Here is a 27,991-nt window from a genome sequence, read left to right on the forward strand (position 1 = left end):
ATACCAATGTCATCCCAGCCCCTGAAGCCTTGAAGAGACGCTAGAGCAGGCAGACGTGCATTGTGCCACAGCGGGGTCTCCTGTGTCAGTCTGCCCCACCATCCCATGCGACGCAATACCGGTCTCCAAATTTGAAATACTACCTGGGTGGCCGGCGGCAGACCCTTCCGCAACTGCGTCGCTTATAGGACCGTATGTGAAGTATTGGAGCCCATGAGATGCCGCTCCAGGGCTTATGGTGGGTCACCCCTATCTCCATACCACCATTCATTCAGAACCAAGAGATGAGAGGACAGGATATCGGAGGTTGCCAAACCCCTATCATAAGTGGACAGAAAACAGGTGCGCAGCGCCACCCGCACCATTCCCCCGGCCCACAAAAACTGCCCCACTGCCGACTCCACTTGCCGGAACCACTGGGGTGAGATCGGGTATGGGTGATTTTGTAATTGGTAAAGTAAGCGGGGGAGGGCCATCATTTTAAAGATGGCCGACCTGCCATATATAGTAAGGGGCATTCGGGACCACGTCTTCCTCTCCGACCGGACCCTATCCCAAACCGGTACCAGGTTGCGCTCCTAGGATAGCGCAGGAATCGCGGAGATGAACACCCCCAAATACTTGATACCCCCCACCGCTACTTGCAGTGTGGACGCCCAGTCCCCGAGCATCCGAGCACTCCCCCAAAGCCCATAGGGTCGATTTACGAGGATTCAGATACAACCCAGAGGTCTCGCCGTATATCTGCATAATTTCAAGTAGGTGCGGCCCGACCTGCCAAGATTTCAAGACATCATCGGCATAAAGGGCGATCTTATCAGTCGGGCCCCGCTCCCACTTAAAACCGCGGAGCTGCGCATCTAATCGCAACCCAAGCCGCCAGCGGTTCCATAGCCAAGGCAAACAGGTACGGTGAAAGGGGGCATCCCTGCCTTGTGCCGCTCCCAATGGAGAATTTGGAAGATATGGCCCCTGCCACCCTGACCGAAGCTGTCCGGTCCGTATACAAGATTCTCAAATAGGATAGAAGTGAGGCTCCAGGTTGAGCCGAGGCAAAAGCGCAAATAAATAAACCCAGCTCAGGGAATCAAAGGCTCTGTCTATATCTGCTAGGAGAAGTGCCGCTTGGACCCCAGTGCCTTGAACTGCCGCTACCGCAACATGGGCCCTGCGTATATTGTGCCTAGTTGCCCTATCGGGCATGAACCCGGCCTGGTCTGGGTGCACAAGCCCCGCAATATGAGGTAGAAGACGGTTAGCCAGCGCTTTAGCCAAAATCTTCGCCTCAACATTTAGGAGAGATATGGGCTGGTACGACGCATGCTGCTTCGGAGGCCTGCCTGGTTTATGGAACATCACTACCTCTGCATGTCGCCAATCAGCAGGGAGGCTACCCCTCTCCCTCGCCTCTTCCAGTGCAGCTCTGTAGTGTGCGCCGAACTGTAGGTGGTATTTCTTATAGAATTCGATAGGGAACCTGTTGGGCCCGGGTGCCTACCGGGTGTTAAGCTCCCCCAGTGCTTGTCCCAACGCCTCTTCCTTTAGGGGGAGCTCCAGACGATCACGCACTTCACCCGTTACCGCCCGCGGTGGCAAGTCTGTGATAAATTTGTCCACCATGTCTGCCGGTAGGCACTCATTCGGGGCATATTGGACTGCGTAATACGCCCGAAACTCTCAGCTAGTTCCCGTGGGTCCGTGATCGGGTCTCCCGCCGTATCCAGGAGTCCCGGTAGGGTCTGCGCCTAGAACGAGTTCTGGCAGAGGCAGTGCAGAATCGTCCCTGACTTGTCTCCCCATTGATAAATCCTGTTATGCGTCGCCAACCACACCTGCCGCCCCTCATCCAGCAGTATCAACGCATAGGATTGCTGCGCTAAGAGAAGCCGCCCCACCGCCTGATTGTCCCGACCTACACCACAGCGGCGCTCCAGGGCCTCAACATCTGCCGCGGCCCGGACCAAGTCTGCCTTTCGCTGCCGGCGCACAGCCGCACACCATGCAATATCCACTCCCCGCAGTGTGGGCTTCGTGGCCTCCCACATTGTTCCTGCCTCCGAGACAGATCCAGCATTTTCCACCCAGTAGTGTGCTATGGCCTCCCTCATATGTTTTTGATATTCCTCATCTGAAGGTGTCATGTAGAGAGGCGCCATCGCAACGGCTGCCGCCCTCTATCTAAAGTAAATTCTATGGCAACGGGGGAATGGTCTGAAAGCCCCCAGACAGCACAGTCGCCGACTCCACCCTACCTATAGCTGAACGGGGGACAAATATATAGTCTAGTCTAGAGAATGATTTGTGGACTGCTGACAGGTATGTGTATTCCTGCCCGTGTGCATGCAAGTATCGCCACGTGTCCACCCAGTCCAGACCTCAAAGCAAATCCCCCAGTTTAGTGGCCCCTCCAGCCGTCTATCTTCCCCCCCCCCCCCTCACCCCCCCCCCCCCCGGACGACATCTATCAACCAGCATATCCATGACATCGTTCCAGTCCTGCCCAACTACCACTGGTGTCTCGGGGATATCAGCCCAAACTGTGAATAACTTTTCCACCAACGACCATTGCAATGGGGGTGGGGCATACACACTACCCAGCACCAGGGACTCCTCTCCCACCATACCCTTGATAAATATGTATCTGCCCTGTGGATCAACCCATTGGGTGGAGTGAACATAGGAGAGCCTACGGTGAACTAAGATGGCTACCCCCCGAGACCCTCTAACAAAGCCTGCATGATAGACATGTTGATAGCCAAAGCGCTGTAAGCAGAGTGTTTTGTTGCCTAATAAGTGGGTTTCCTGCAAAAATAGGACATCAGCGCGTTCTCTTTTCGCCTGACGCAGGATTGCACCCCTCTTAACCTTGTCCAGCATACCCCGCACATTCCAGCTCAGGACCCGGAGGGATGCTCTGGGGCCTAAAGCCCTATACTCTGCAATCGCCATTCGAAACCAAGGAAGGGAAATGGCCCAATGGCAGTCCACGAAGCTAAGTACAAAGGAACCTTGGAGACTCCCTACTGTTGTGCGATCGAACCCCCACAAACCCCCCTTTCAACACACAGAACTGACCCCCCCCCACCCCCCCAATACCTCAAAAACACTGCAGTACCTGTTGCGGTATAGACCGCTCCTGGCCCCAAACGGGAGCCCGGAGGACGGCCACACCAATGGATCCCCTTCAACCTACCCATACACCCAACTCCCCCCAACAAGCCCTGAGCAATGGGGAAACAGGTCCCGCCCCTCACAATTCTCCCCCCACCCCACTGCCCCACATTCAACAGATTCATCATGTACTATAAGTTACTCATGCCACTGATCCCCCTAAGAGCTTCTCCACAGTGGTGCCTCAGGCAGACCAAGCACAGCAGATCACTGTGATATCCAATTCTCCCCAGTCCTTGTGCCGAGTGTTCAAGGATCCACCGCTATCTGGGGATCAGGGGTGCCCCCGTGGCTCTCAAACCCCCCTCCCCCCCGGCCCCCTCGAGTTGGAGCGCCTCCTAGATCGGGAATGCCAATTCCTATCCCCTCTCGGCCCCCGGGCCGTTTGCGAGCGGGCCTCATTCTGCGAAGAGTCTGAGTCAATGCCCGGCGGGGTGTGTACTCTTACTTTCACTGTCTCATCAGTCCATTGAAATACCTCTTCTGGAGTATCAAAAAAATTAGTGCGAGACTGAAACACTACCCTCAGGCGAGCAGGATAGAGCAATGCATAAGGGAGCTTGAGATCTCGGAGTCGTGCCTTTGGCGCCATAAATGACTGCCGCTGCTGTTGCACAAGTCTCGTATAATCAGGAAAGATAAGAATCCGCTGGTTGTCGCACATGAGAGGCTCTTTCGCCCGCGCCTGCTGCAAGATGATATCTCGGTCATGATAGTTCAGCAGTTTAGCAATCACAGGCCGAGGACGGGACCCCACGGGTGGCTTCTGGACTAGAGCCCTGTGCGCCTGCTCTATCACAAAGCATCTCGAGAGGGAGTCCTGGGGAAGCCAGCTCTCCAGCCACTGGGCCAAGAATTTCTCCATATTGCACTTCTCTCAAGCTTCCGGGAGTCCAACAAAGCGTAAGTTATTCCGCCGGGCCCACCCTTCCGCATCCTCTGCTCGGAGTGCTAGGTTTTTCTGGATACTTTCCATGCTTTCGACATTACGTTTCAGGGCCACCATGTCGTCCTTCACTCCCCGGATCCTGGTTCTGCCTTTGTGATGCGGACAGCATCACGCAAGTCTTGACGCAGTAGGGTAACATCCGCTCCTACAGCCCCTATTTTCGCATCCAACATGTCTCTGGACTGAGTTATGGCTGCCATCAGCGCTGCGTTATCCGGCCCTGGGTTGGGATGGCCCCCTGCAGCCCCGGCTCCTCCACCGGGCCCCGTGTATTTATCAATGGGACCATGTTTTGTAGTGTTGCCACCGCTCCCTCCTCGCGTCATCGTGGGCTGCCGGCAAAGACCCCCACCGTGTGTGCAGCTTTATCGTTTACCAGCGCCCTGTCTCCGGCACTCCAGGAGCCCCCAGTGTACATTCAGGCCTCCTCTCAGCGACCTACCGGATTCCAGCAATTAGGTCGGCTGCTCCTCTTTACCACTCCGGGGTCTCCGTTGCGTGCGCCGACCCTTTCTAATCCCCCAGTCAAGCTCTCACGATGGTGGCCGGCCCTACTGCTCCAGGGCGTGCCACCCTTCGCTATGTCCGGCCTTTAAAGATGGCCTCTGCCTCTCTCCATGCCACCAGTAGGATCCCGGCGTCGCTGGACAACATGCACCCGCTCCATACACCCCTCCGTGGTCTTGTGTGCCCAGGTCCGATGCTGGTCAGAGGCCAGTTACTGCACCACCGCAAGCCCTACACCACCATCACCTGTGCCGCCCACGTGTATCAGTACTCTATCTGGACGGACTCCAAGTCTGTTTGAATGCCCTTGGTCACCCTCGCCAAGTAGTTCGCCAGGGGGGCCAGCAATGTCGCCCACAGCGTATCTTGTCCGCACCACTCAGTCTACAGCCGCAGCCCGGTAAAACCGCCAATTAGGTATACTGCTGGCCCGGTCAACTCACACAACAACGATGGCTCAATGTACGATCCCTGGGGCCACGGGCAGTGTCTCAACCGCAGCTGCTCGGTTATTGCCCTGTGAAGAGACCCACAGCCCGATGAAATGCGCACCTGCGGTCTTCACTAATCAGGGAAAAAGTGGGCCCGAGGTGGCCGGGACTCCCCTCACTAGCCACCTCCTAGCTGCGGGCTGTGGGGCCTACTGCATGCCCTGAGGGGGGCTGCGCGCCCGCCCCTAGTCGCCGCCGCGGCCTGATCTGGCTGCCGGAGTAGTCGCCACCTGCTCCTCTTATCCTGCCACTCCGCAGCGCCCCCACCGTACGCCCCCAGGGGAGCACACCTCTGTACTTTCGGCCCCCCCGGACCAGCTGTTGCCAGGAGAGGTCGCCTCCAAGGCCGGCGCCCGGATCAGCTCCCCGGGGGCACACCAAAATAGAGTCCCCGGCTTCACATTGCAGGCCAGGCAGCACCGCCTCTCCTCCGCCCAGGGCTGGTCCCTCTGCCGTTATCTTCTGCTGCTCCCGGGTGTCTGGTGGAGCCCGAGGGCCGGTTTGAGCCGCCGGAATGTCATTTGCGCCAACCAGGGACCAGCGCCACTCGCCCCTCACCGTCCGCACTGGTCCGCCGCCACCGGGACCCACGAAACTCTAGGTCCCCGGCTGCAAATCGCGGCTCAGGCCCCACTGCACCGGGTTGCGACTTCTGGTCCCCAATGCACACTTTCAGCCGGGATTGCGCACAGGGCCTGCCTCCGGCTTTTGTGACAGGATCCACCCCTCCGGGGCACAGAGGGGTGGGGGGAACCAGGATAAATCAGCGGATATTTGGCCGGCGGGACGGAGCTCTTTTAGGCTGCGTCCGCCATGTTGGCTCCCTTGGCTACGCCCCTCCTCTTATATTTTTTGAGTGCCAATTTAGAGACTTGTGTTTGAACTATCGGACTAGAACTCTGCGTTCCTAAATTTGTCCCTTCGTTCTTGTCCTATCAGTGCTCGGATCAAAGGGAGGGTGTCTTGTCTATTGGTTTCACCTTGCACTGTGTTAAGTTAGCATAGGCTGGTTAGAAGTTAAACGCCATTTTTTCTTTCCTGCTGCCTCTGCACACGACACATTTTGTTATTAATGCTTTTCGCCTAGTTAGGTATTTTTTTTTTCTTTACATGAAAATAACATGTTTGCTTATAATATCAGTCTTGCTTGGTAAGCTATGTCTGTACAGTGAGTGCCGAGGCCTTCAAGGTTATTTCAACACATCGCTTATTGTTTGGATTGATCAGCGCACAGAGTAGACATAATATGGATGCAGCTGTGGCAACTTTGGTTTTAGGAAAGCATAATAATACACTGCACAGAGCAGGACACACACTTGTTGAATATCCGTATGCAGAGTGTTGGTGCAGGAGATGATGTGATCCATTTCCACTTAACCCGAAGGTATGGCCCCGCCCATCTAAACCCAAAGAGACCTTCTGTTGATATAATAGAATATACTAGCTAGGGAGGGTAAACCGAGGTTCTACTTAGACCTGTTTCCTTTAGCATTTTAACATGCTTTCACCCTTTGTATTTTATGGAATAGTAACTATGCTTTTAACCTTGATCTTTATAATATGTTTGCTTGTATTAGCTAAGGTACTGCGTTTGAGAACACTGCATTAGAAAAAAACATTTCAAACTCGCACGTGTCCTCATTGACTCCTGGTTCTGGATTGATATGTTCGTATAACGAAAGAGTGTTCATGTGTTCCATGTCCATGTTCTGGGTTGTCTAAATCATTGGGGTTTTGTAAGCACCAATGAGACACTGATAGCTAGTCTGGTAAGGGATTTTAGATGCTGAGGTGAGTTTTGGTTGGCACCCCCTAATTCACTGAGGTTCCAAGTCTCTATGCACAGTTCTGTAGAAGAGCAGAAATCCCTGCTACAAAACTACTGTAAATGCGAGACCTAGTCAAAGAAGCGACCGCCATTGTCCCGGGTTGCTTGGAAAGTTAAAGCGCGTTTGGCGCGCTGAATGTTGCGGCAAAGCATGTAGTTTCTGCAGAAGAAGAAGCTCATTAAAGAAAATAGTGCTTACAGACTAAAAAAGACATACTGTGTAACAACCGAAGTAAAAGGGGAGGTTACAAATGAAGTCAAGGTGGTACTAAGAAGGGACTAACAAGCCTATTAACTAATCAGAAGCCAGCATTTACGAAGGGCAATGACACAAGCCAATGACAAATATGGGCGGAGAGTGGGTGGAGCTTTAAGTCCATACTCCAATACAGCATGCCGCAGAACAGCGCATGCGCTGCCCAGGCTTGACCTTAAAATTGATCACTTTGAGGGTTTAAGCTAAGGAAGCCTCGTTTACATGTAGAGTGTGGCATACAGGTTACCCAGCAGAGCAATGCTGTGTACATAGGGGAAGAAACTCACTTATTTCCTAATTCTCATCAGATCCTTTACAGATAAATAATTTACTGATAGGTTGTTTTCTGTGATGTGCAAAGTGACAGTAGCTGCTGGGAGACTGAACATGCTTGAATGTTGCCACGTCCGTTCCAGGTCATCTGGATGTTCTGCTGGCACGCACTCTTGTGTTAATCACTGCTGTCATTCCTGTGGTGTAGAGCCACGAGCACTGAAAGAATGTGGGCCTGTGTCATGCGTCAGTGCCAAGGTACACACACTCTGAAGAAACACACCTTGGTGGTGTCAATTGTTTCTCGCTGTCCTAGGTGCCCAGTTATCCATTCTTTGTGTGAATAGGTCATTCAAACCACAAATATCTTCGAACCGCAGTAGTAACCCAGTAAGGGCTCTGCTAGTTCCATTTCTCAAAACAAGTGGAAAGATTAGCTGCTCCATTCCTCCTTCCTAACAGAGTGCAGTTCATCCATGTAGTGCAACCACAACAGCACGCTCCTCTCTTGTTTTGTGGGACTATACGTTTCCCTAGGCCCTTCCTTGAATTATCGCGTTAGGTGCATTTTTGTGTTCATTGCGTTTTTTTCCTTATTTTGCTTTCCTGTTTTGTTTGTCTGTCTGTCTGTCTGTCTGTCTGTCTGTCTGTCTGTCTGTCTGTCTGTCTGTCTGTCTGTCTGTCTGTCTGTCTGTCTGTCTGTCTGTCTGTCTGTCTGTCTGTCTGTCTGTCTGTCTGTCTGTCTGTCTGTCTGTCTGTCTGTCTGTCTCACCCAGAGTGGGACGGGTATGCTCAGACGTGGGTCCTGTGCTCTCCACACCACTGGAGTCAAGCTATCCTGGCTGAAGACGGCTGATTGCCAGAAACCGGTCCTAGGATGCTTGATTGCGGTCCAGGGAAGACATGGCTTGGCAGTTTGGGCTGGACTGTTCCCATGAGGCACAGGGTCAAGGCTGATTTGCATATGGCATGTCTGAACTGGGGTGGTGTGGAGTGCAAAAAAACGATGGATTTAGGCCCAGATCTCTGTACTGCGGTGAATGTATGACATTGTTCGGCATTCTGTCCAATTGTTGTTTTTGCTTCTAGTATATTGAGGCAGATTACAAAAACAAACCTAATACGAAGAATTGTTAAGTCAGTGGGTCGAATCTGTATGGAGCTCACAATAAACACCAACGTGCGGACAATTCGTAAGTTTCTGTTGAGGTGCCACAATACTTAAAGGATCGTTTCTTTCAGAAGAACTGATTTTACACTGTGCAGGTGCGAGCTGTAGCGTTCAAAAGCCTCTTCGGAATTTGCAGGATTAAGAATGTTCTGCATCCTAAAATTCTTCAGCCTGACAAGGAAGGCGTGACCCCTGACATCCCGCGATTGTCATGTCTCTTTACCTGGCTGCCGCTGCATTAGAAAGTCTTTCCTCAGCAGCAGGACAGCTATGCCAGGAAAAGAAGATCAAATTAACATATGTATAGCCAGAGCCAAGCACTCCCACCCCCCAATCCTCCAGGCATTTGCTTTAGGTATTCAAGAAAGACGACTTTACTAAGCAGTCACCACTTCTTTAGCTGGCAACATTATGTCACTTGAATCTCGTCAACAAAATGGAATACTGACACGGGGATAACACAGTTTGAAAATGTAAAAGGTGCTTGGTTTTTTACAATTCAGTTGTGATAGTAAGCACTATATAAATGCAATTCAAACTAATTTAAACAACAAAGATTGTAATATACGCAGAACTTTCTCAGTGTATTAAAACTATTTTCAAAGTGACGTTGTGCAGAAAGATTACACTTTCCCCCATAAGACTGGCATAAAAGATAACAAGCATTTGCAATGCAATAGGTCTCGTAGTTGTTGGTTTTTAAAACATAAATGAAAGGCATTGTCATTTACAATGCCAATAGCTTCAACTCTTGCAAATGCGAGACCTATTGCATTGCAAATGCTTGTTTTTTTTATCAGTGGGTGTGTGTTGAAAGCGTTTGTTTTCCTAGGTTTTGTGTCCTCAGTTGTTTGTGTTATCACTTCACTGCAGGAACTGCGGCTTTTAGGAATTGACCACGTTTTCACGTTTTGCAGCAAATTCTGGGAGACCTACCCATGCAACTCTGTAGAGGTCCTGAGACCTGAGGGAGACGGCTTGTCTCGCCGAGAAGAGAGAGTACGGCATGATGGATGTCTGTGGCACTAACTATTACTGGATTGATTGCCTTACTGATATTGTCTCACTGTACTTGTTAAGCTTCGTCATAGGGCACTGCATCTTTGCACTCTAATTCTGTCTGGCAAGAAATAAACTCCCACACATCTCATCCCCTTAGCTAGTCCACAATATTGATTGTCCTATTACCACGCAATGAGTGGTTTTCCCAACTCTTCCTACTTGAGCACTTTTACCTCAAATTTACTGTCGTCGTTTTAGTATCTTGTACTTAGAAGAAAACGAAGCATCTCTCAGCCTTGCAGTTTTGAACTATAGTTTAGGCATTTAAAGAAATCGTGCTATTTATAATGCTGATGAAAATTGCAAAGCTGCAGTTGTTAAGATTTCACTCCCCGATATTTGCATATCTTGTAGATATTTAATGAGGCTTTATCCTTTGCAGATTCCTCTTCTGGAATCTCCATTAAGTTTGTCTTCTGTCATAAACCAGTCTCGACTGAAACTACAGTATTGCCTTTCCTTAATACGAGTCTGCTTTTTTTGTAGTCACACAAACAAGCAACTTTGTTCACATTACTTGTCTCTTCCCTTCCAAGGCTTGAGGGAATACTAATTACCCTGTTAGAAGTCTATGCTTTTTACACTTCGATCAGCTTTTGGGGCACAGTGTTTTCCGAGTTTTGGAAGACTGGTGTGAGAAGCGGCATTCTGCCTGCTATCTTTGTAAATGAAGAGGAGGTCTCAAAATAGACCAATAGACAGGTGTGCTTGGCAAGGGCTTCCTGGCCAGTTTCGACTTTGAGTTGGGGCATTCGGTACAACTAGCCTAGCAAAGCGTGTGCAAGTAAATCGAAGACTATATCGAGAAGGACAAGCATCCATTCTTGCTGAATATCCGTGGCTTAAGTTGTAAATAAATGAAACACATTCCGTATTATTGCCTCTGTAAACCGTTTTCTGCTTCTTTGCTTACTCAAAAGGCTACACATATTTTTTTGTACACTGAAAGCCTGTGTTCCTCAAAGTGATGTCTTCTTGGAGTTTGACAATGTGTTTCCCGAGTTGATAGGGCCATCTTTTAGATCCAAGTTGTGTGTTTTTTTTAAATTTATTTTCATAGATGGATGATAACGTGCGTTTTTTTCTTTTTCGATTTTGGCTTTCCACGTCAGAAAATTGCATTGTTGTTTGTTTTCTTAGTAATCAATCCATGCCTTTACTACTGCTTTTTGCTAATTTGTTGTAGGCCATGGAGCAGCAAGCTTTACAAGTGCTTGCTTGGATGGCTCTACCGTAAACTGTCCACTAGTTTGAATGTTTTGTTTAATAGCACAACCTATCCAAGCTTAAGGCAGAGAGCTTGACAGCCTACAAGAGGAAAGTTTGATATTAGTCAGCACAGAATTTATTACAAGAGGGTATACCTCATAATGGAGCGACACTGGAAAGAAGTTGTCTCGTACATGGGTCCAGGTGATAATAAGTATTTTAACTACTCAGATGAAGTCTGAGTAGTGAGTTTTGAAGATGAAGTTGTTTTGCCTTTCCCTATAGATGAGTAGATGGGGGAAATACAGATTTCAATATAATTGTTAAATATTGAAATCTATATCATATACATGAACGTCTTTAAAGGGGTCATATCAGCGACTCCATTTCTTGCCTCTTGTCATCCCTGGAACTGCCTTTGCGACCCCTGTGATGAGTGGTAGCAAATGCAATGCCAAGAACACGGAGGCAGTGCCTCTTTTCTTATTTTCTGCTCACATTTTATTATGTGAATAATGACGAACACTCGTTTTTAGGTCGAGTCTAGAGGCAGCACGCCTGCGCTGCTCTCTCTGCGAGGCATGCTGGATTAGGGTATGCACTAGCAGCCCCGCCCACTCTACGCCCATATTTATCATTGGCTTTGTGTCATTGTCCTTCTTAAATGGTGGCTTCCTATTCGTAAATAGGCTTGTTAGTCCCGCCTTTGTACCGCCTTGTCTCCATTTGTTACCGCCCGTAACGACTGGACCTTTTACTTGTTTTGTTACATGGCCTACTTTATCTAGGTGGTGAGCCCTGTTTTTGTTATTGGTACTGATGGGTACAATGCCGGCTACTTTTTTTTATATTTGTATGAGTGCGGCACCCTCTTTAGGGACACCGCGATCATTTTACATTTTAATTTTATTTAACTTTCATGTTGACGGCGGCATCCACTTCAGGGACACCGGGCTCTGCTTACATTTTTTTCTTTTACTTTCCCACTGAGTGTGGTGGCCGCTACAGGGCACCACGCTCTGTTAGTTTTTTGTGTTTTTCATTGTACTTTAACACTGAGCACAGTGCTTGCTTTAAGGTCACTGCACTCAGTATTAAACTTTTTTTAAAAAGAGAGAGAAATCGAGCGCAGTGTCCTTGAAGCAGCGCCCTGCTCAGTTTTAAACTTAAACAACCATTTGCAATGCAATAGGTATCGCATTTTGCGAGTTTAAGCTATTAGCATTGTAAATGACAATGCCTATTATTTATGGTTTTAAAAAAACAAAACAAAAATTGGCATTGTCATTTACAATGCCAATTGCTTCAACTAACGTAAATGCGAGACCTATTGCATTGAAAATGCTTGTTCTATTAGTTCATTTAAAATAACATGGAGTACCGTTTGCTGAACAAGACCACTGCTGCCAGCTGAGTTAAGTAAAATAATTGCTTTCGAATCCATGTTGTGTGCTTGCTTGCGGGTAAGAATGTTTGTGAGACTGCGGGTAAGTATGTGGGAGCATGTGTCTGTTTGCATATGTAAGTGTGTGTGTGAGTAAAAGTCAATGATTATGTTCAGGATCGGAATACATGAGACTGTCAATAAGGGAGTATGAGAGTCAGAGTGAGTAAATCAGAGTAAGAGTGACTGCAAATGAGTGGGAGTGAATGACTGAGAATTAATAAGGATTGTGAGGGAGTATTAAAGTGTGAATGACAGTGAGTGAGGTTACTTGTGAGTGGGAATGAGGTAGACTGAGTGAGAATACATGAGAATGAGTGAATGAGAGTAATTAGATGCAAGTGATTAAGTATGAGTGAATGAGGGTAACAGACATGCCAACTCACACAGTGCCACTGTGTGTCATTATATCAGATCCTCACACACAGTCACCCGAGAAGAAGCCAAGATATCCGCAAGGATCTTGTTCGCGCTCTATAAAACTTTCAAAAGAAATAAATAAATAATCACATGGTGCCAGGGAAAACTAGCTGAAAACCACTGTAAACAGTGTATTTCCTGGTTGTTTTCATAGGCTTCGAACTGCCGACATTAATTAAGGGCTGTGAAAACACCACAGGAATCAGCACCAGCCTCACAAGCATTTTTCCTTTTCTTTAAAGGAGGTGATTTGGGTTGAGGCTGGGGTAAAATCGCCATGTAGGTACTTCTCAGCATGAGGCTCATGCCCTCCAAAGCCCAGCATCCTACTCACACAGTGAATTATTTCAGTTGGCAGGTCTGGAGTAAGTGAATGAGCAATTGAATGTGAGTTAGTGAAAAAGTATGAGAATCAATAAGATTGAATGAGTGAGTGAAAGTGATGGTGTTATGCTTGCAAGCCTGCCATTGTCCCTGCCTTACTAATGGTAATTCTTGTCCTGTAGAAGCACCAATAGCGAAGTACTCACATTTCATTCTGTAGGTAATTCCTAGCATAATGGTCACCCATTGTAATTTACTGATATTAGCATAGTTGAGATAAGTCTTGTTATACGGTTCATGTGTGGAAAAATGTTAGCATACTCCAGGAAGTTCTTGGCATGGTGGGCACTCTCAATAAATGCCATTGGAGGTAATTTTTGGCATAAGCTTGGATAACCATGGCATATGGTAAGGAGGTGACTTTGAAAAAAGCTAGCCCTGATATACTGATGTAAGTTTGTGACATAAGCGGGGCGTGGCTTAACCAAAATGGCCGGCTAGATGTATTTCAGCCCAGCTCCTGCCCTAACGAAATAAATCCTTTACTATCCTGGCACATTTCAACACGGTGCTCGAGGTGAGGAGCCCCCCCAGACCTGAAACGCAGCAGTTTGAAACTTACCGCTTCACCGGAGGAGGCAGGAGACCCGCCGACCTGCCGCGGACCTGCTCGCGCTGACGGCAAATGGCGGCCGCCTCGTCCTGAGGTCATCAAAGCCGGGAGTTTCCACTGACGCGGCACGGCATTCCCCGCTGAGGCTAGAAGTGCGGTGGGGGGTGCCCAAACAATAACTGAAGTAACCGGAGCGTCGCGGTGCTCCTGAGGTGAGGAGCCCCCCCCGGACCAGGGCCGCCGCAACCAGGGACTGATTACTACACCGGAGGAGACGGGGGACCCGACGGCCCGCCACGGACCTGCCCCACACTACCGGCGAGAGGCGAGCGCCTCGCTCTGAGGTCGCAGGATCCAGGAGACCTGCCGGTGCGGCTGGGCGTCCCTCGCTGGGGTTTGCAGTGGGGGGCGTGGCCCAGGCAGACAGTACAGCCGCCAGAGCGTTCCAGAGGCCGGCGGTGCGGCAGTGTGAGGTGCCGCCGCAGACCCTGCAGCATACTCCCCCACATACGGAGCATTCCTCAGCCCTCAGGTACCATCAGAGGTAGAGGGGCTGGGGAGGGACCTGCAGACACTCAGGGGTGTTCCCCTCGCCCCCCCCCCCCCACCCCCCCCGCCCCGGTCCAGCGGCGATTTTGAACGGGGAGCACCGGTGAGGCGGACCGGCCTACCAGGAATGACCTCGTGGAGGAGCTGTGTGGACTGCCGCGATCCTCCCGGATCCCAGGGGGTAAAAAAACAAGCGGAGCAAAACGGGCGGAGGAGGCCGCGCAGTGAGCCCGGCGAGAGACCTAAAATCAAGAGCAGCCGAGGCGGGGAGGCCCCCATACCCACCGGAGGGCCCTGCAGTCTGTCGTCTTGGGGTGTTTGAGGAGTCTGGGCTCCCTGGGGATGCCCCCCCCCCTCCTCCCCCACATCCTGATTGGGGTCCATGAACTTGGTTGGTGCACCTGCAGTGGAAAAGACCGGGCGGTGGATTACGTACAGTAACACCGGCGAGGGGGGAAGACCCCCCATAACGGTCGCCGGGCCCTATGAACCACTGAGAAGACGACCGACGGAGTGGGTGACTACAGAGATTGGGCCACCTCGGGGCAAACCTCATTTTCCCTCCCCAGCCCCTGTCCTGATTGGGGTCCAAGAGTGCTGCTGACGCTTCAGGGGTGGTGAGGACCGGGCGGCACCCCCTAGAGAGAAGCCCGACGGACTACCCTCTGAGTACACAGTATTATGGCGAAGGACCGACCGACAATGAGGGGTGCGCAGGCTAACAAGATCGTCCAGTATACAGTCCCGGGGCCCACTGCGGCGGAACGCCCTCGAATAGATCAGAGGATGGCGGCCCACACTGAGGCGGCGGCACGAGACAAAGCAGATATCCTGGCGGCGATCCGCGACTCCAGGGTAGCACTAGAGAACAAGATGGATGGAATGGCTATAGACATCAACCACCTGCGCCTGGACCTTAGAAAGGTGGCGGGCAGGGTCACCACCTCAGAGGGAGATCTAACGGTACTCCAAACCGAGGTCCAACAGTTGAAGGACACGGTCGCAGCCCTCCAGGACCATACGGCCCGGTTAGAGGAACGGGCAGAGGATGCAGAATAATCTCAGTTTTTTAGGTTTCCCGGAGCGGGCAGAACACCCGGCGGCAGACCTGTTTCTTGAGGACTGGATAGGCAAAGTCTTCCCGACCCTGCGCTTATCCAAGCTGGTCACAATCGAGAGGGCCCATAGAACCCTGGGACCGCCCCCGGAACCGGGCTCTCCACCTAGGGCCATAATAGCCCGGTTCTTTAATTTCAGGAACCGTGATCTGATTCTTCAACATATCCGCAGGTCTGGCCCACCCAGGATCGAAAACCATGACATTCAAATCTTCCCAACCTATACTAAGAAGGTACAGGACCTCCGAAATGACTTTTTGCAGGTCAAAAGACGAATGCGAGCCCACAACGTCAAGTACAGTCTGCTTTTCCCAGCCCGGCTCCGAGTGCAACACGACGATAGGACACACTTCTTCGACCACCCTTCGGACGCGGAGGGGTGGATGGACGCACTGGGACTGGCGGGCCACGACCACACACAGGGGTGGCAGGAACAGCGCCGACTAAGTGCATGACGGCGGAGCCGACGACGCGGTGAGAGCAATCAACCCCCGAGGGAACAAACCATCGCAGAAAGGGGACGCATCAAAGTGGGACCGGATGGCACCTTTCAGACGGAACTACCGGCGGTCCCAACCCAGAACCAATTTTCCCCATTATGCCTGGTACAGGAAACCCAGTCGGACTCAGGGGGAGCATCGAGTCCAGCAGTTGAACATGCGCAGAACGATTGACTGGTACATCAAGTGATCCAACTGTAAGGCAGGGGGTCTTGGACACTGTGAGTATTCTCCTATCTAAATTTGGAGGAGACGCTGCAGTCTGACAGAGTGGCGCAGAGGCGATTTTTATGAAGTGATGGGAGAGGAAGTATGGGGGGACGGGGGCGATAAACCTGTTCCTATACAGCGACTTTACTATTGTGCCAACTTCCACTTACGTGGCTGATTGTGGTGTTCCACAATGACCAGCTGGGCCTCGGCCGGGCAGGGCTGCATGGTACCAGGCAGTCGGCTGAAGATCCAACTACAAGGGGAAGGGATACTTCAGGACTACTGAGTACTCAATTGTTGTGATAACCTTGTTTAATTCACTAATTTAAAGTTGAAGGGGGGGATCTGAGGGGGGGTATTTCTTTGGGGCGGGGTTCGAGGTCTCCCAACAGGTTCCAGATTGGGAGATGCGATGCTACCGCCTGAGGGTGGGTGTTGCTGAAGTTTCATGTTGTGGGTTAGAGAGGGATGCTGCCAAGACTTTTTATGATCCTGTTTTCCAATGTCAGGGATGTTTACCTAACGGAGGGTCGAGTGCTCTGAAATGCCGAAACGGTTCAACTACTATGGGGTCATGTCGTACTGTGGTGGGAGCTAAGAGGACCTCCCGCTGGGGGTCGTTCTGTCAAACACTCAGCTACCATGACAGGTGACGCATGTAAATATAAGCTCATCACATGGAATGTCAGAGGGCTTAATAATACGATCTAGCGAATAAGGGTGGCCACCTATCTTCGCCGTTATAGTGTCCGTATTGCTTTCCTTCAGGAGGCGCACCTCTGGGGGGGACTACCGTAAATGTGTCCAGCGTAGGTGGCGGGGTCAGTTCTTGGCTACTTCTTACTCTGGGTCCGCCAAAGGGGCCCTTATTTGGGTAGCTCCGGGGGTCCCTTAAAGCTGTGCGCTCAAAGATGGAACCAGAGGGCAGATTTGTTATAGTGGGGGGCACTCTGGATGGCCGTAATGTATGCCTGGTGAATGTGTACACCCTGAATGTGGATGATGGTGAGTTCTTAGGTCGAGTGTTGGAACATTTGGATATTGACCCTAACATGGAGCTTCTTATAGCTGGAGATTTTAATTGTGCACTGGATGGTGATTTAGATAGGTGCCCTCCCAAATTAGAAGCAAAGCTTAAAATGAGAGAAGCACTGACCCGGATGCTCCGTAGCTATGACCTGTTAGATGTTTGGAGGCATCGTAACCCGGTTAGGCGGGTATACTCGTGCTACACGCCCGCTGCCAACACCCACAGTAGACTGGACTATATCTTCCTCCAGGGCATGGTCACTGGTCGGGTGGAGGACATTCACTATTTGGCGCGCTACCTATCGGAGCACTCTCCGCTTTTGCTTACATACCTGGTGGGTGGACCCCGGCCCAAGGTCCCGCTCTGGAGGCTTAATATTGAGGCTTTAGCTGATCCCATATACAGGGAGGCCATCTCGCAAGGACTCGAGGCATATTTAGATGTGAACTGGGGGTCGGCCAGTACCAAAGCGATTGAATGGGACGCCATGAAGGTGGTTGTCCGGGGTATTTGCCTCTCCACAGAAGTAGGGGTCAAGCGGGTATTAGAAAGGGAGCTTAGGCGACACGAGGACCGTCTGGCAGAACTAGAGAGAAACTTCTCCTCTGTTAAGGAGCAAAGGCCGGAATGGACGGCCACGCGACAACACCTAGGAGACACTTGGGCCTCACTTGGCAAATTTAACAAGACTGCCAGTAGGAAACGTTGTTACACAGAGGCCGACAAGGCTGGGAGATTACTGGCACGTTTGATTCGAGCAGAAACTCAACCTCACCCGATCTTGGCGTTGAGAGATGACCTGGGCCAGTTGGTATTCACTCAGCAGGCGATCAATGAGGTGTTCCGATCCCATCTATCTAGAACGTACTCAGAATCCCAGCCCCTAGCGGGCATAGGGGACATGGAACTATATCTGGAAGGGGTACAACTACCAAGTATCGATGCTGAGAGTCAAGAGGACTTAGGCAGGCCACTCCGAGTGGTGGAAATACGTGCAGCGATAGCCCATCTACAGACGGCTAAATCCCCGGGGTTGGACGGCCTCGCAGCTGAACTGCTGATTTCAATAACGTATTGGTCCCGAAGCTCCTGGAGGTGGCATCGGAGGCATACGATCAGGGCTTGCTCCCGGACTCCATGCGAGCAGCAACAATAGCTATGATCCCCAAACCGGGGAAGGATCCCCTCCCAGGATCCTATAGACCCATATCCATGTTAAATGTGGATTTAAAAATAATCAGTCAGGTCCTCGCCTCTAGACTCCTTCCATATCTTCGACGCCTGGTCAATGATGACCAATCTGGGTTTATTCCGGGCCGAAACACCTTGCGAAATATCCGCCGCTTGGCCCACGTTATGCAGACCGTGGAGGGTCAGGCTGGGCAGAATACACTGGTGTTCCTTGACATCGAACAAGCATTCGGTTAGTTGGCCCTATTTATGGACGGTGCTTTTAAAACTGGGAGTGGGAGAAGGATTCGTAAGGTGGGTTTAACTGCTCTATGCCAGACCGGTGGCCAGAGTCCGCACAGGCAGATGTGTCTCGGATGAGATGCCCATTTTGAGGGGTACTCGCCAGGGGTGCCCTCTCTCTCTCTCCCCTGCTCTTTGCCCTGGCAATGGAGCCGCTGGCATGTCACCTCGGTTTGGTACTTGGAGACCAGGGCATTCGAGTAGGGGCGACGGAACACGGGGTGTCCCTATATGCGGATGACGCATTGATCTACCTACGTCAGCCGACGCACTCACTGCCGATCCTGATGGCCGCACTAACGCAGTTTACAGCCGCCTCCGGCTTGGCAGTCAACAAAGCAAAATTCCAGTTGTATGCGATTGGGGAGCAGGCAGAGTGGGAAGGGGTTCAGCGCCCAGAAATGGGACTCCCGTGGGTGGATGACACACTGCGCTACCTGGGGGTATGGATAAGCCGAAATTCAGCCACTTTTTTCCAACATAACATAGGACGGATAATCCGAGGTCTAAAGGGAAGCATCGCCTTCTGGAACACACTTAAGCTTTCCCTGATGGGCAAGATAGCCCTAATTAAAATGGTGATCCTCCCACGTTGTCTATACACTATGCAGGGGTCCTTCTATGAGGTACCACATCGGGTTTTTCGAGAGCTGGACTCTCTCCTTGTCCTATTATGGAATGGGAAGAGATGCAGGGTGAGTTTGGAGGTCCTAAAATGCAGATGGGGAGCTGGAAGTTCCCCACCTGGAGATGTATTATTTTGCCTCACAAATACAACACGCGATCCCATGGCTGGATACGGACCCGTCGTGGGAACGATCCTTAATGGAGGGGATGTATGGAAATGAGCAACTGGGGACGATGCTTTGGCGGTCGGGGGGACAGCGGGATCATGCCCCCCCACTGGCACGGTTGATTTCTGCAGTCTGGGATCGGGTGACTCGACGCCTCCTCCACAGCAAACCCTTCGCCCCGGACTTAGATCTGTGGGTATTGCCACCCTTTGCCCGGATTGCGCGGGTCATGTCCATAGATAAATGGACGGGGGGAGGGTACCTGATGCTAGCGGACCTGTATCCGAAAGACCAATTTATAACCTATCAGGAGGCGGTTACCTTCTTTGAGCTTGGCCCGGGACAATTCCTCTAATACGTAAAAATAGCGGCGACCGCGCAGCACCTTTGGCCAACATTCCCCGGGCACACACCCGTATACTGGTCACAATGTTGGCAATGGCAGGGGTTCAGAAGTTGGTAACTCACCTTTATTGGGCCTTAAGGGAGGATAAAAAATTGCGGCCCTTGACAATAGAGGATAGGTGGCAGCGGGCGTGTTCACAAGAGATAACTTCCTGTGAATGGGAAAAAATTCATGAAAGTGTGAGGAAGGTGTCCGTTAGCAACCGATTCAAATTAATTCAGTACAATATTATACATATGACCTACCTTTCCCCTAGGCGCCTCCAGACCATAGACAACACCAGGGATGCACACTGCCTGAGATGCCGCAGCCCAGTGGCAGACTTTGTGCATATGGTATGGGTTTGTCCGATTCTCCAAACATACTGGGTGTCGGTCCTGGAGGTTTTGGTGAAGGTGTCGGGATGGGTAGTAGAGTTGGACCTGCCTCCTGGGCTTAATCCCTCAGGACCCCAAAGGTGAGTTCATGATCCAAGAGCTGGTGGGGTTGGATACCCCTCCGACGCAAATTAGCCCGGAACTGGTAGATTTGGGACAAGAAGAGATTCGACCTCAAGACATCACAACACCAGGTGACCTACTATGAGGAACTAGTTGCAGAGACCCGAGGTTTAAAGTTTTTAATTATTCCTGTTGAATCAAACGTAAGGAACACAGACCACACAGGGGAGGGTTTAAATCTCGGCAGGGGGAGGTGGAGGGGGGGGGGATAAGGGACAGGGTGAAGTTGAAGGTTAGGGTGGGGGGATGGGAGGGGGGGTTCAGGGAGTTTAATGGAGTTCAATAAAGCTTATGTGGCAGGCAACGACACAGTGACTACACAAGGGACTGTTGGGGACCACATTATCCTCATAACTATTATGCAAATGACTGTTTGATAATATTGCTGTGATGATTTTTTTTTTAGATTTTTTTTTTTTATGGCAAGAGCACTTACGATGTAAGATTGTACCTTGTTGGATTTACTGTGCTGGAGATGAAACCTGTAAAACATGATAAATAAAGTTTAAAAAAAAAAGTTTGTGACATAAGCTTAACATATAGATAGTATATGGATGTCATTAATGTTAAAATTCTGGCAATGGCACATTATGTATGTAAGTTTTGGTATGAAGTGGGTTCCCTTGCTAATGGAGGCACCCATAACAAATTGCTGGCCCAGGCACAGAGGAGGTACTTTTGGGAATATAGGGACAATCATGACATATTGAAGAAAAATGGCTCACCTCCTGGGTAATGGGAAAGAAAGAAAAGGAAGGAAAAAAACGATTTGTGACACCCCTAAACGACAAAACTCAAGCAGACCAATCATAAACAAGCCTGTCTTGCTTCAAACTTGAATGACAAAGATGTATTATGTTGGCCCCTTCAGGAAGAAATAAATGTGACTCATTCCCTTTCACTTTCCTTTCTTTGTATGGCATTTTAGTTTGCGGTTGTGCAGGTGTTAATCAGTGTATACTTGTTTATGCAGATGAGGGCAGTTTGTGTTTTCGTTGGGTTCTATAAGTTATTATATGTAAGATTGTACCTTGTTGGATTTACTGTGCTGGAGATGAAACCAGTATTCTGGTCACACACCTTCTCCTTGGTAGATAATGGAAAATGTCCAACAGAGTCAGCACAAAGAAAGAAGTATTGATTTGTGCTTGTGCATCAGAAACCTGCAGAGGCTTCTCTGGTCCAGGATAACTTCTGTGCTGGGGTTCATAATTTACAAGATAGCCGAGCGTTGGGTTAGTCCGCTCTAAATCAGGAGCGCAGTGTATTGCTTGGTGTCCTCCACATACTGATGATATGTGTCAGTTGTATTGGATTCTATGCCACGCTGTAGCCTCAAGTTTTAAAATCCAACAGGGGTGTGATTGTTGGTCTTTGTATGACCCCACATGAGGTGGAAATATGTGCGGCAGTACGTTTTTCCAAATAGCTTCCTTCCCTTTTGGAGGAAAGTAATAAAGCATTGCAGAATCTTCAAACTAGGAGACCATGTAGGATACAAGTTGAATAATAAGTCTGCTGCTAAGAAATCCACCTATACCTTCAGGCAGGTATCGATATATGCAATTGTTTGGATCATGTGTCTGTACTAAGTAAAATAACACTACTTCTGTCGCAGTCTGAATTGGTAGATGTGGTTTAGATTGTTAATGGCCATGTGGTTATTTTCAGTACGTTTGCTTGTACAATGCAATTTGGAGATTTATCTTGGGTTGAAGCACCTGCCGTGTTCGAGTGAGATTTATTTGATGTTGAGAGGACGTGGTCTGTTTTTGTTTTAATACTTGAGAGAACTGTATTTCTATCTAGTTTGCGTGTTTTTATTTTTGGAGCATTTTATTTTTTTCGGCAGACCACTATTCCTAGGTAAGGAATCTCTAAAAAGTATGTGACTTGTATTTAGCATTATCATTTGCCCAGTCATAATTTTTGCAGAGTGTAAAAGAGCTCACAGTTAGAGGCACGGCTTCGACAGAAGCAACCATGCAATGTGTCCATAACGTGTAAAATATCATTGAGTGTTCGAGCAGACTCCCAGGTTGGCTGAGCTGTCTTGAAAAAAACTCTTTGTAGCTTTATTGGCCTCTCATCTCAAGTTACTACTTTCTACCTTTTCATAGGATATAATTGTAGAGAACATCTCATTCGACATTTTAAGAATGTTTACAGTATTAGGAGATCTACTTGAGGGGCTTACTAATTATTTAGTAAGGCTAACCCAAGTAAAACATGTTTAAAATGTTCCTAAGTCTTCAACAAGTGTCAAATGTGAAGACCTGAATTTCGAAAGTATGCCTATATATATATATATATATATATATATATATATATATATATATATATATATATATATATATATATATATATATATATATATATATATATATATATATATATATAAACTAGTGCAGTAGGTAAGTATCTTTTCCATTGGTTATTTTATTTCTATCTCACCAATAGATATTTGCCGCATGAGTGCTTTAGCAGACTTTCAAACCTCCTTTCATATGTGGTCATTGCTGCTTTATCTTAGAGGTCAACTCTTGTTTTGTTTGTCATTCTGAAGTTTATGGCTTGGATATTTCAGCAGTATTAATGGGTCAGGCAGTTTCTGTAGCTTTTCTGATGTTTCGGTCTGTGAAAAGGAACGTAAAAATTTGTATTTATTGTTTTGGTAAACTTCACTTCAATATCCACATTCAGCGGCGGTTGGGGATTCCGAAATGTTGATTGTTTTGTTTTAAGATACTAATGATGCTATGTCTTTAATTGATCAGGTCTTTGGCCTTGGGAACAAGACTTATGAGCACTTTAATGCCATGGGAAAGTATGTGGACAAGCGGCTGGAGGAGCTTGGAGGAGAGCGCATATTTGAGCTGGGCATGGGAGACGACGATGGAAAGTGAGTGTTTTTCACCCCTTTCTTGGGGAAAAAAGTGAAAACTAATATTTCTCAGCTGAGACCAGAATCTCCCTTATCTTTCCCCATAACCACCAGTTCAGTATTGAATGGAGGCATATTCAACTTTGTATGTTCTGTGCTTTGTATTCTGGTCACACACTTTCTCCTTGGTAGTTAATGGAAAATGTCCAACAGAGTCAGCACAAAGAAAGAAGTATTGATTTGTGCTTGTGCATCAGAAACCTGCAGAGGCTTCTCTGGTCCAGGATAACTTCTGTGCTGGGGATCATAATTTAAACTTTCTGCTGGAATGTACAATTGTAGGTTACTGTTGTTGCAGCTTCATTCACGTCTGTGAGAGAGCACATACCAATATAGTGTGGATGGTTGCATTTCTAAAATGTGCTTAAGTCTGCCTTGTGTCATGGAGAATGAGGAAAAGAAAGCGGATAGACATATGCCAGCCACTTAAATTCTTTCTATGCTTTTTATTTAAACCCAGTAGCTAGAAGAGAGGTAGTAGTCGAGGGGTGGGCCGAATGTACGTCAATGAGGGCTAACCAAGGGTAACAGCTGCTTCCACTCATTACAGTCAAGAAGACAGGAGCAGGAACTGAAAGGTAGTAGGGTTCTGCAATCCTGATTTACTTTGTGCAGTTCCTACTTCTCATCCATGCCCTAGCACCGTAGCAGCAGCAAATGGAAGGGAGGGACCAGAGTTGAACAGCAATGTCATTAGTGACACGAGGATATGGTGTGTCACTTCAGCTATTCCTGGCATTTTGGGGTATTAATGTCCAAGACAGGCGGGTTTGACTAGGCTTAATCAAGATCAAGGCATTGTGGAAATGTAAGTTTGAGGCATGTGTGTTGTAGCTACACATGCTGTGCATAAGTCCACTATCTAGTGTTGGGCTTGGATGGTTACAAGTTGTTTTTATTCAAGGAAGTTGTTCGAGTCACAAGATTGTGTGACTCCTCCCTTTGGTGGTAGTACGCATGGGTATCGACTCCATCTTTAGATTGTTTTTTCCGCTGACTGGTTCAGATGTTACCTCTTGTGCTCCGGTTCGAAATACTCTCCAGCCTCCTTCGGTTTACTAACAAGGAGTTCAAATCGACATTGTCTTGATCGCATTACTACACTTGTTTTGCGAGCAAATACATATTTGCACGTCGAGGTCTTTGACTCCCTTCCACGGCCTATGCGCCACACCCGGTTGGGCCTCTTCAACTTCCAAAGAAATCTTCAAGAAGGAACTGCTAAAGAAATCTTCAAGAAGGAACTGCTAATGGAACGTACTCCGTTCTGTTTCTGTCCTAATTGCTGCTCAAAGTATCCTCACACCGACCAGCATTCTGTTTGCAATTTATGCCTCTTGACCGATCATCGAGAGGAAAACAGTGAGGCCTGCAGAACTTTTTGGTCCAAAAAGACACATTCCGAGAACGACCTGCCCGATGACTTGAAGTGCTGCGTAGACAGGCAAGAAATTATGCTTAGACCGGCAGACGACTCTCTGGACTTCTTCGGTTGACAAGAGTAAGCCTCAGCAGCTCAAGAGGAATCATTGTCCATCCATGATTCCAATTCCAGTTCCGACATAGAACAAGATTCAGCCAGTCTCAATTCGGCTCAAAAACATCAGACCGCGAGTACAACTCTCCCTATCCCAAAACTAAAAAAAATCTGTTCCATCCCAAAAAAACTGCTTCTGGTCCGCCACTGCAAAAATCCCATGTCGCGATCAGCATAAAGATTTGGATTATCCACCCTCTGGATCACCACCAAAAGTTCGACCTATGTCAGGGGCCTCCACTTCCTCCAAGTCTAATGCGACAGTTCACCAAACATCATCCTCTGTTCCAAAAGACATGGGTCATGGTGGTTTGGTTCCGACCACGCCTGCACCGAAATAAAAACATTCTTTAGCTTTGAAATGCTTCACGTTCGGACCGAAAACTCCACCTGAACCAATCCTCGATGTTATGAAGATACGACTTGATCCGAAACAGAAAACACTGCAAATTCAACCCGGAGCCAAGATAATTCTTCAACCAGTAAAGACTCTATTATCTCAAAGACAAATAGCTTTCGAAGCTGCTATAGACATTCCTCTACAAACTTCTAGAAAGAAGAAGACATTGATACAATCCCTTTGCATATTCCCATAGCTACCTCACCAACCCACCACCAACAGCCAATCCGCCACCTGATTCACCACAACATTCTAAGGGTGACCATGTCTCCTCCTTCCCCTATAATTGATGAGAATGATATACCTGAGGGGACACATCCTGGGGATTCTTGGAATGTATGACATAGAGCCACAAGGGGATACATGCCCAGATCTTTACCCCACATGTCCATCACTACCATATGTTGCCTCTGCCTATCCGTATTTAATAGCCAGAGCTGCAACTTTTCTTAATGTGCCTTTACATTAAGACCCTGTGGAAGATGACTTCCTTTTTTAAACAGTATCCGCTGCTCAGTGGGTCACAATATTTACCAGTCCTTAAAGGAATGTTATGTCATGTAGACAACATTGTTAAAGACCCTGTCAAGGCACACATTATTTCACCAAGAGTGGACAAAAAGTACAAAGCTGCACCTTCTGATCCGATATGCATCAGGGGACAATTAACACCAGACTTACAAGTAGTGACCAATGCACACAAATGAGCAAACTCCCAATCGACTGAGGATGTACCTCTTCCAGAGAAAGAATCCAAATTCTTTGATGCCTCTGGGAAAAGAATAGCAGCACAATCTGCCAATCAATGGCGTGTAGCTAAAAGCCAGGCTGTTTTAGCCAGATACGACAGGCTCATTGGGACAAGATGGAGGAGCTCCTCCAACATCTCAAGAACAATATAAAAAGAGGGGTTTCGAAATTGTTAATGAGGGAAAACTAATTCCTAACAATCAATTTAATGCGCACTAGACTCTGCAGACACTGTAGTCAGAGGTTTAAAAACAGTGTCCTTTTATGTAGAAATGCTTGGCTGTGTGTCTCTGGTTTATAACCTGAAGTGCAACAAACAATTCTTAATCTCCCCTTTGACTAAGAGCACCTCTTTGGTCCTCAAGTGGACGCAGCGCTTGAGAAAATGAAAAAGGGCATTGAGGTCGCCAAATCAATGGGAGCTTTGCAAGCTTCCACATATCGAGGAACCTTTCGTAGGCCCAATTAGAAACAGGGCGCTAGATCTGCCTCAACTAACACCTCAGGCTCTGTCTATAAAAATCAAGCACAATCCTCAACTGGTAAAATCTTTTATAGAGGATCTTACAGGGGAAATTACTTCAAAGGTCGCAGAAATAATACCATAACCACAAATACAAACACCAAGCAATGACGTGCTACCATTCCCCCGACCATTAAACACGTGTCGGGGGATATCTTCAAAACCTTTTACTGCTGTGGACAAAAATTACTTCAGATCAGTGAGTGTTGGACAGTATCCAACATGGTTATTGTCTGGAGCTAATCACAAATCCTCCAAATATTCCACCTCATAAACACAAACTGTCTGCATCAGTCTCTACTACAACACAAGATGTCAGTTCTATTACTCAAAGGAGCTATAGAACCAGTCCAAAGACAATAGCACGGAACAGCAGTATACTTACTATGCTTCCTTATTCCTAAAAAAGACAGCTCACTACGACCCTTTCTGGATCTCAGACCACTCAGTCATTATATCATATCAGAACACTACCACATGGTCACTCTTCAGGAAGTAGATCAACTACTACAAAAAGGCAACTTCATGGCAGCTCTGGATCTGAAAGATGCATATTTCCACATACCCATCACACAGAAAATACCTATGGTTTCTCTTCCAAGGAAACCATTATCAATTCAGAGCTCATCCCTTTGGAGTACCACCACACCAAGGGTATTCACAAAATGCCTAGCAGTAGTAGCAGCGCATTTGCGCAGGCAAACTTTCCATGAGTTTCCTTACCTGGACGATTGGTTGATAAAGGCAAACCGCTCCCAACAATGCAAACCGCATATACAACAAACTCACCCTATTACATCAACTTGGGTTTACCATCAATATGCAAAATTCCCACCTTCAAACATCTCCAATACAGCTATATTTTAGGAGGTATACTCTACGCTCATTTGGGCCTAGCATACCCAAATACAGAACGTTGTATCACTAATCCAACACCTTACACCTCACTCCCAAGTAAATGTCAAATTGGTCATGAGACTTGGGCATGATGGCACCCTGAATGTCAACAGTTCCACATGCCCGATTATATATGAGACCGCTGCAAGAATGCCTCTCATGTCAACAGACAAGGTCACAGGGTCAACTACACAATCCGCACACATCGCTCTCTGAAGTGGTAGAATGCAAAAATAATATATAAAGGGCTGCTGTTTCTAGACTCAGTTCCCCAAGTCATTCTCACAGATGGTCACGTCCCTAACAGGTTGGGGAGCTCTCCTTCAAGATTTAACAATTCAGGGTGTATGGGACTCCCAACACTGGAGTGTACATATCAGTTGCCTAGAGCTTCATACTGTTCACCTAGCATTGAGTGTTCCTGCCTAACCTACTGCACAAAGTTATCTTAATACGAACAGACAATATGACAAATGTACTATCTGCAAAAACGGGTAAGAAGGGGGGACACACTCTCTGTAGTTATCTCGCTTAGCCCAAATCATTTGGCGCATAGCATACATCACAATATTCACAATCTGGCAGAACATGTACCAGGGACAAGCAAACAAGTTGTAGACCTGCTCAGCAGGGCGCAGT

At 48.3% G+C, this 27,991-nt stretch overlaps 1 protein-coding gene across 4 annotated transcripts in view; it reads left to right on the top strand.

Moving 5' to 3' along the window:
* Positions 1-27,991, top strand: part of POR (cytochrome p450 oxidoreductase) — a 532,686-nt gene that overhangs the window by 333,716 nt on the left and 170,979 nt on the right. For all 4 annotated transcript variants that reach the window (XM_086954766.1, XM_086954764.1, XM_086954765.1 and 1 more), the window contains one exon: positions 23,079-23,203. In XM_086954766.1, coding sequence (XP_086810892.1) covers positions 23,079-23,203 — 125 coding nt within the window. The remainder of the gene's footprint in view (positions 1-23,078; positions 23,204-27,991) is intronic.

The sequence above is a fragment of the Lissotriton vulgaris genome, chromosome 2_1 (genome assembly GCF_964263255.1).
Source record: "Lissotriton vulgaris chromosome 2_1, aLisVul1.2, whole genome shotgun sequence".
In the NCBI taxonomy this organism is placed as follows: Eukaryota; Metazoa; Chordata; class Amphibia; order Caudata; family Salamandridae; genus Lissotriton; species Lissotriton vulgaris.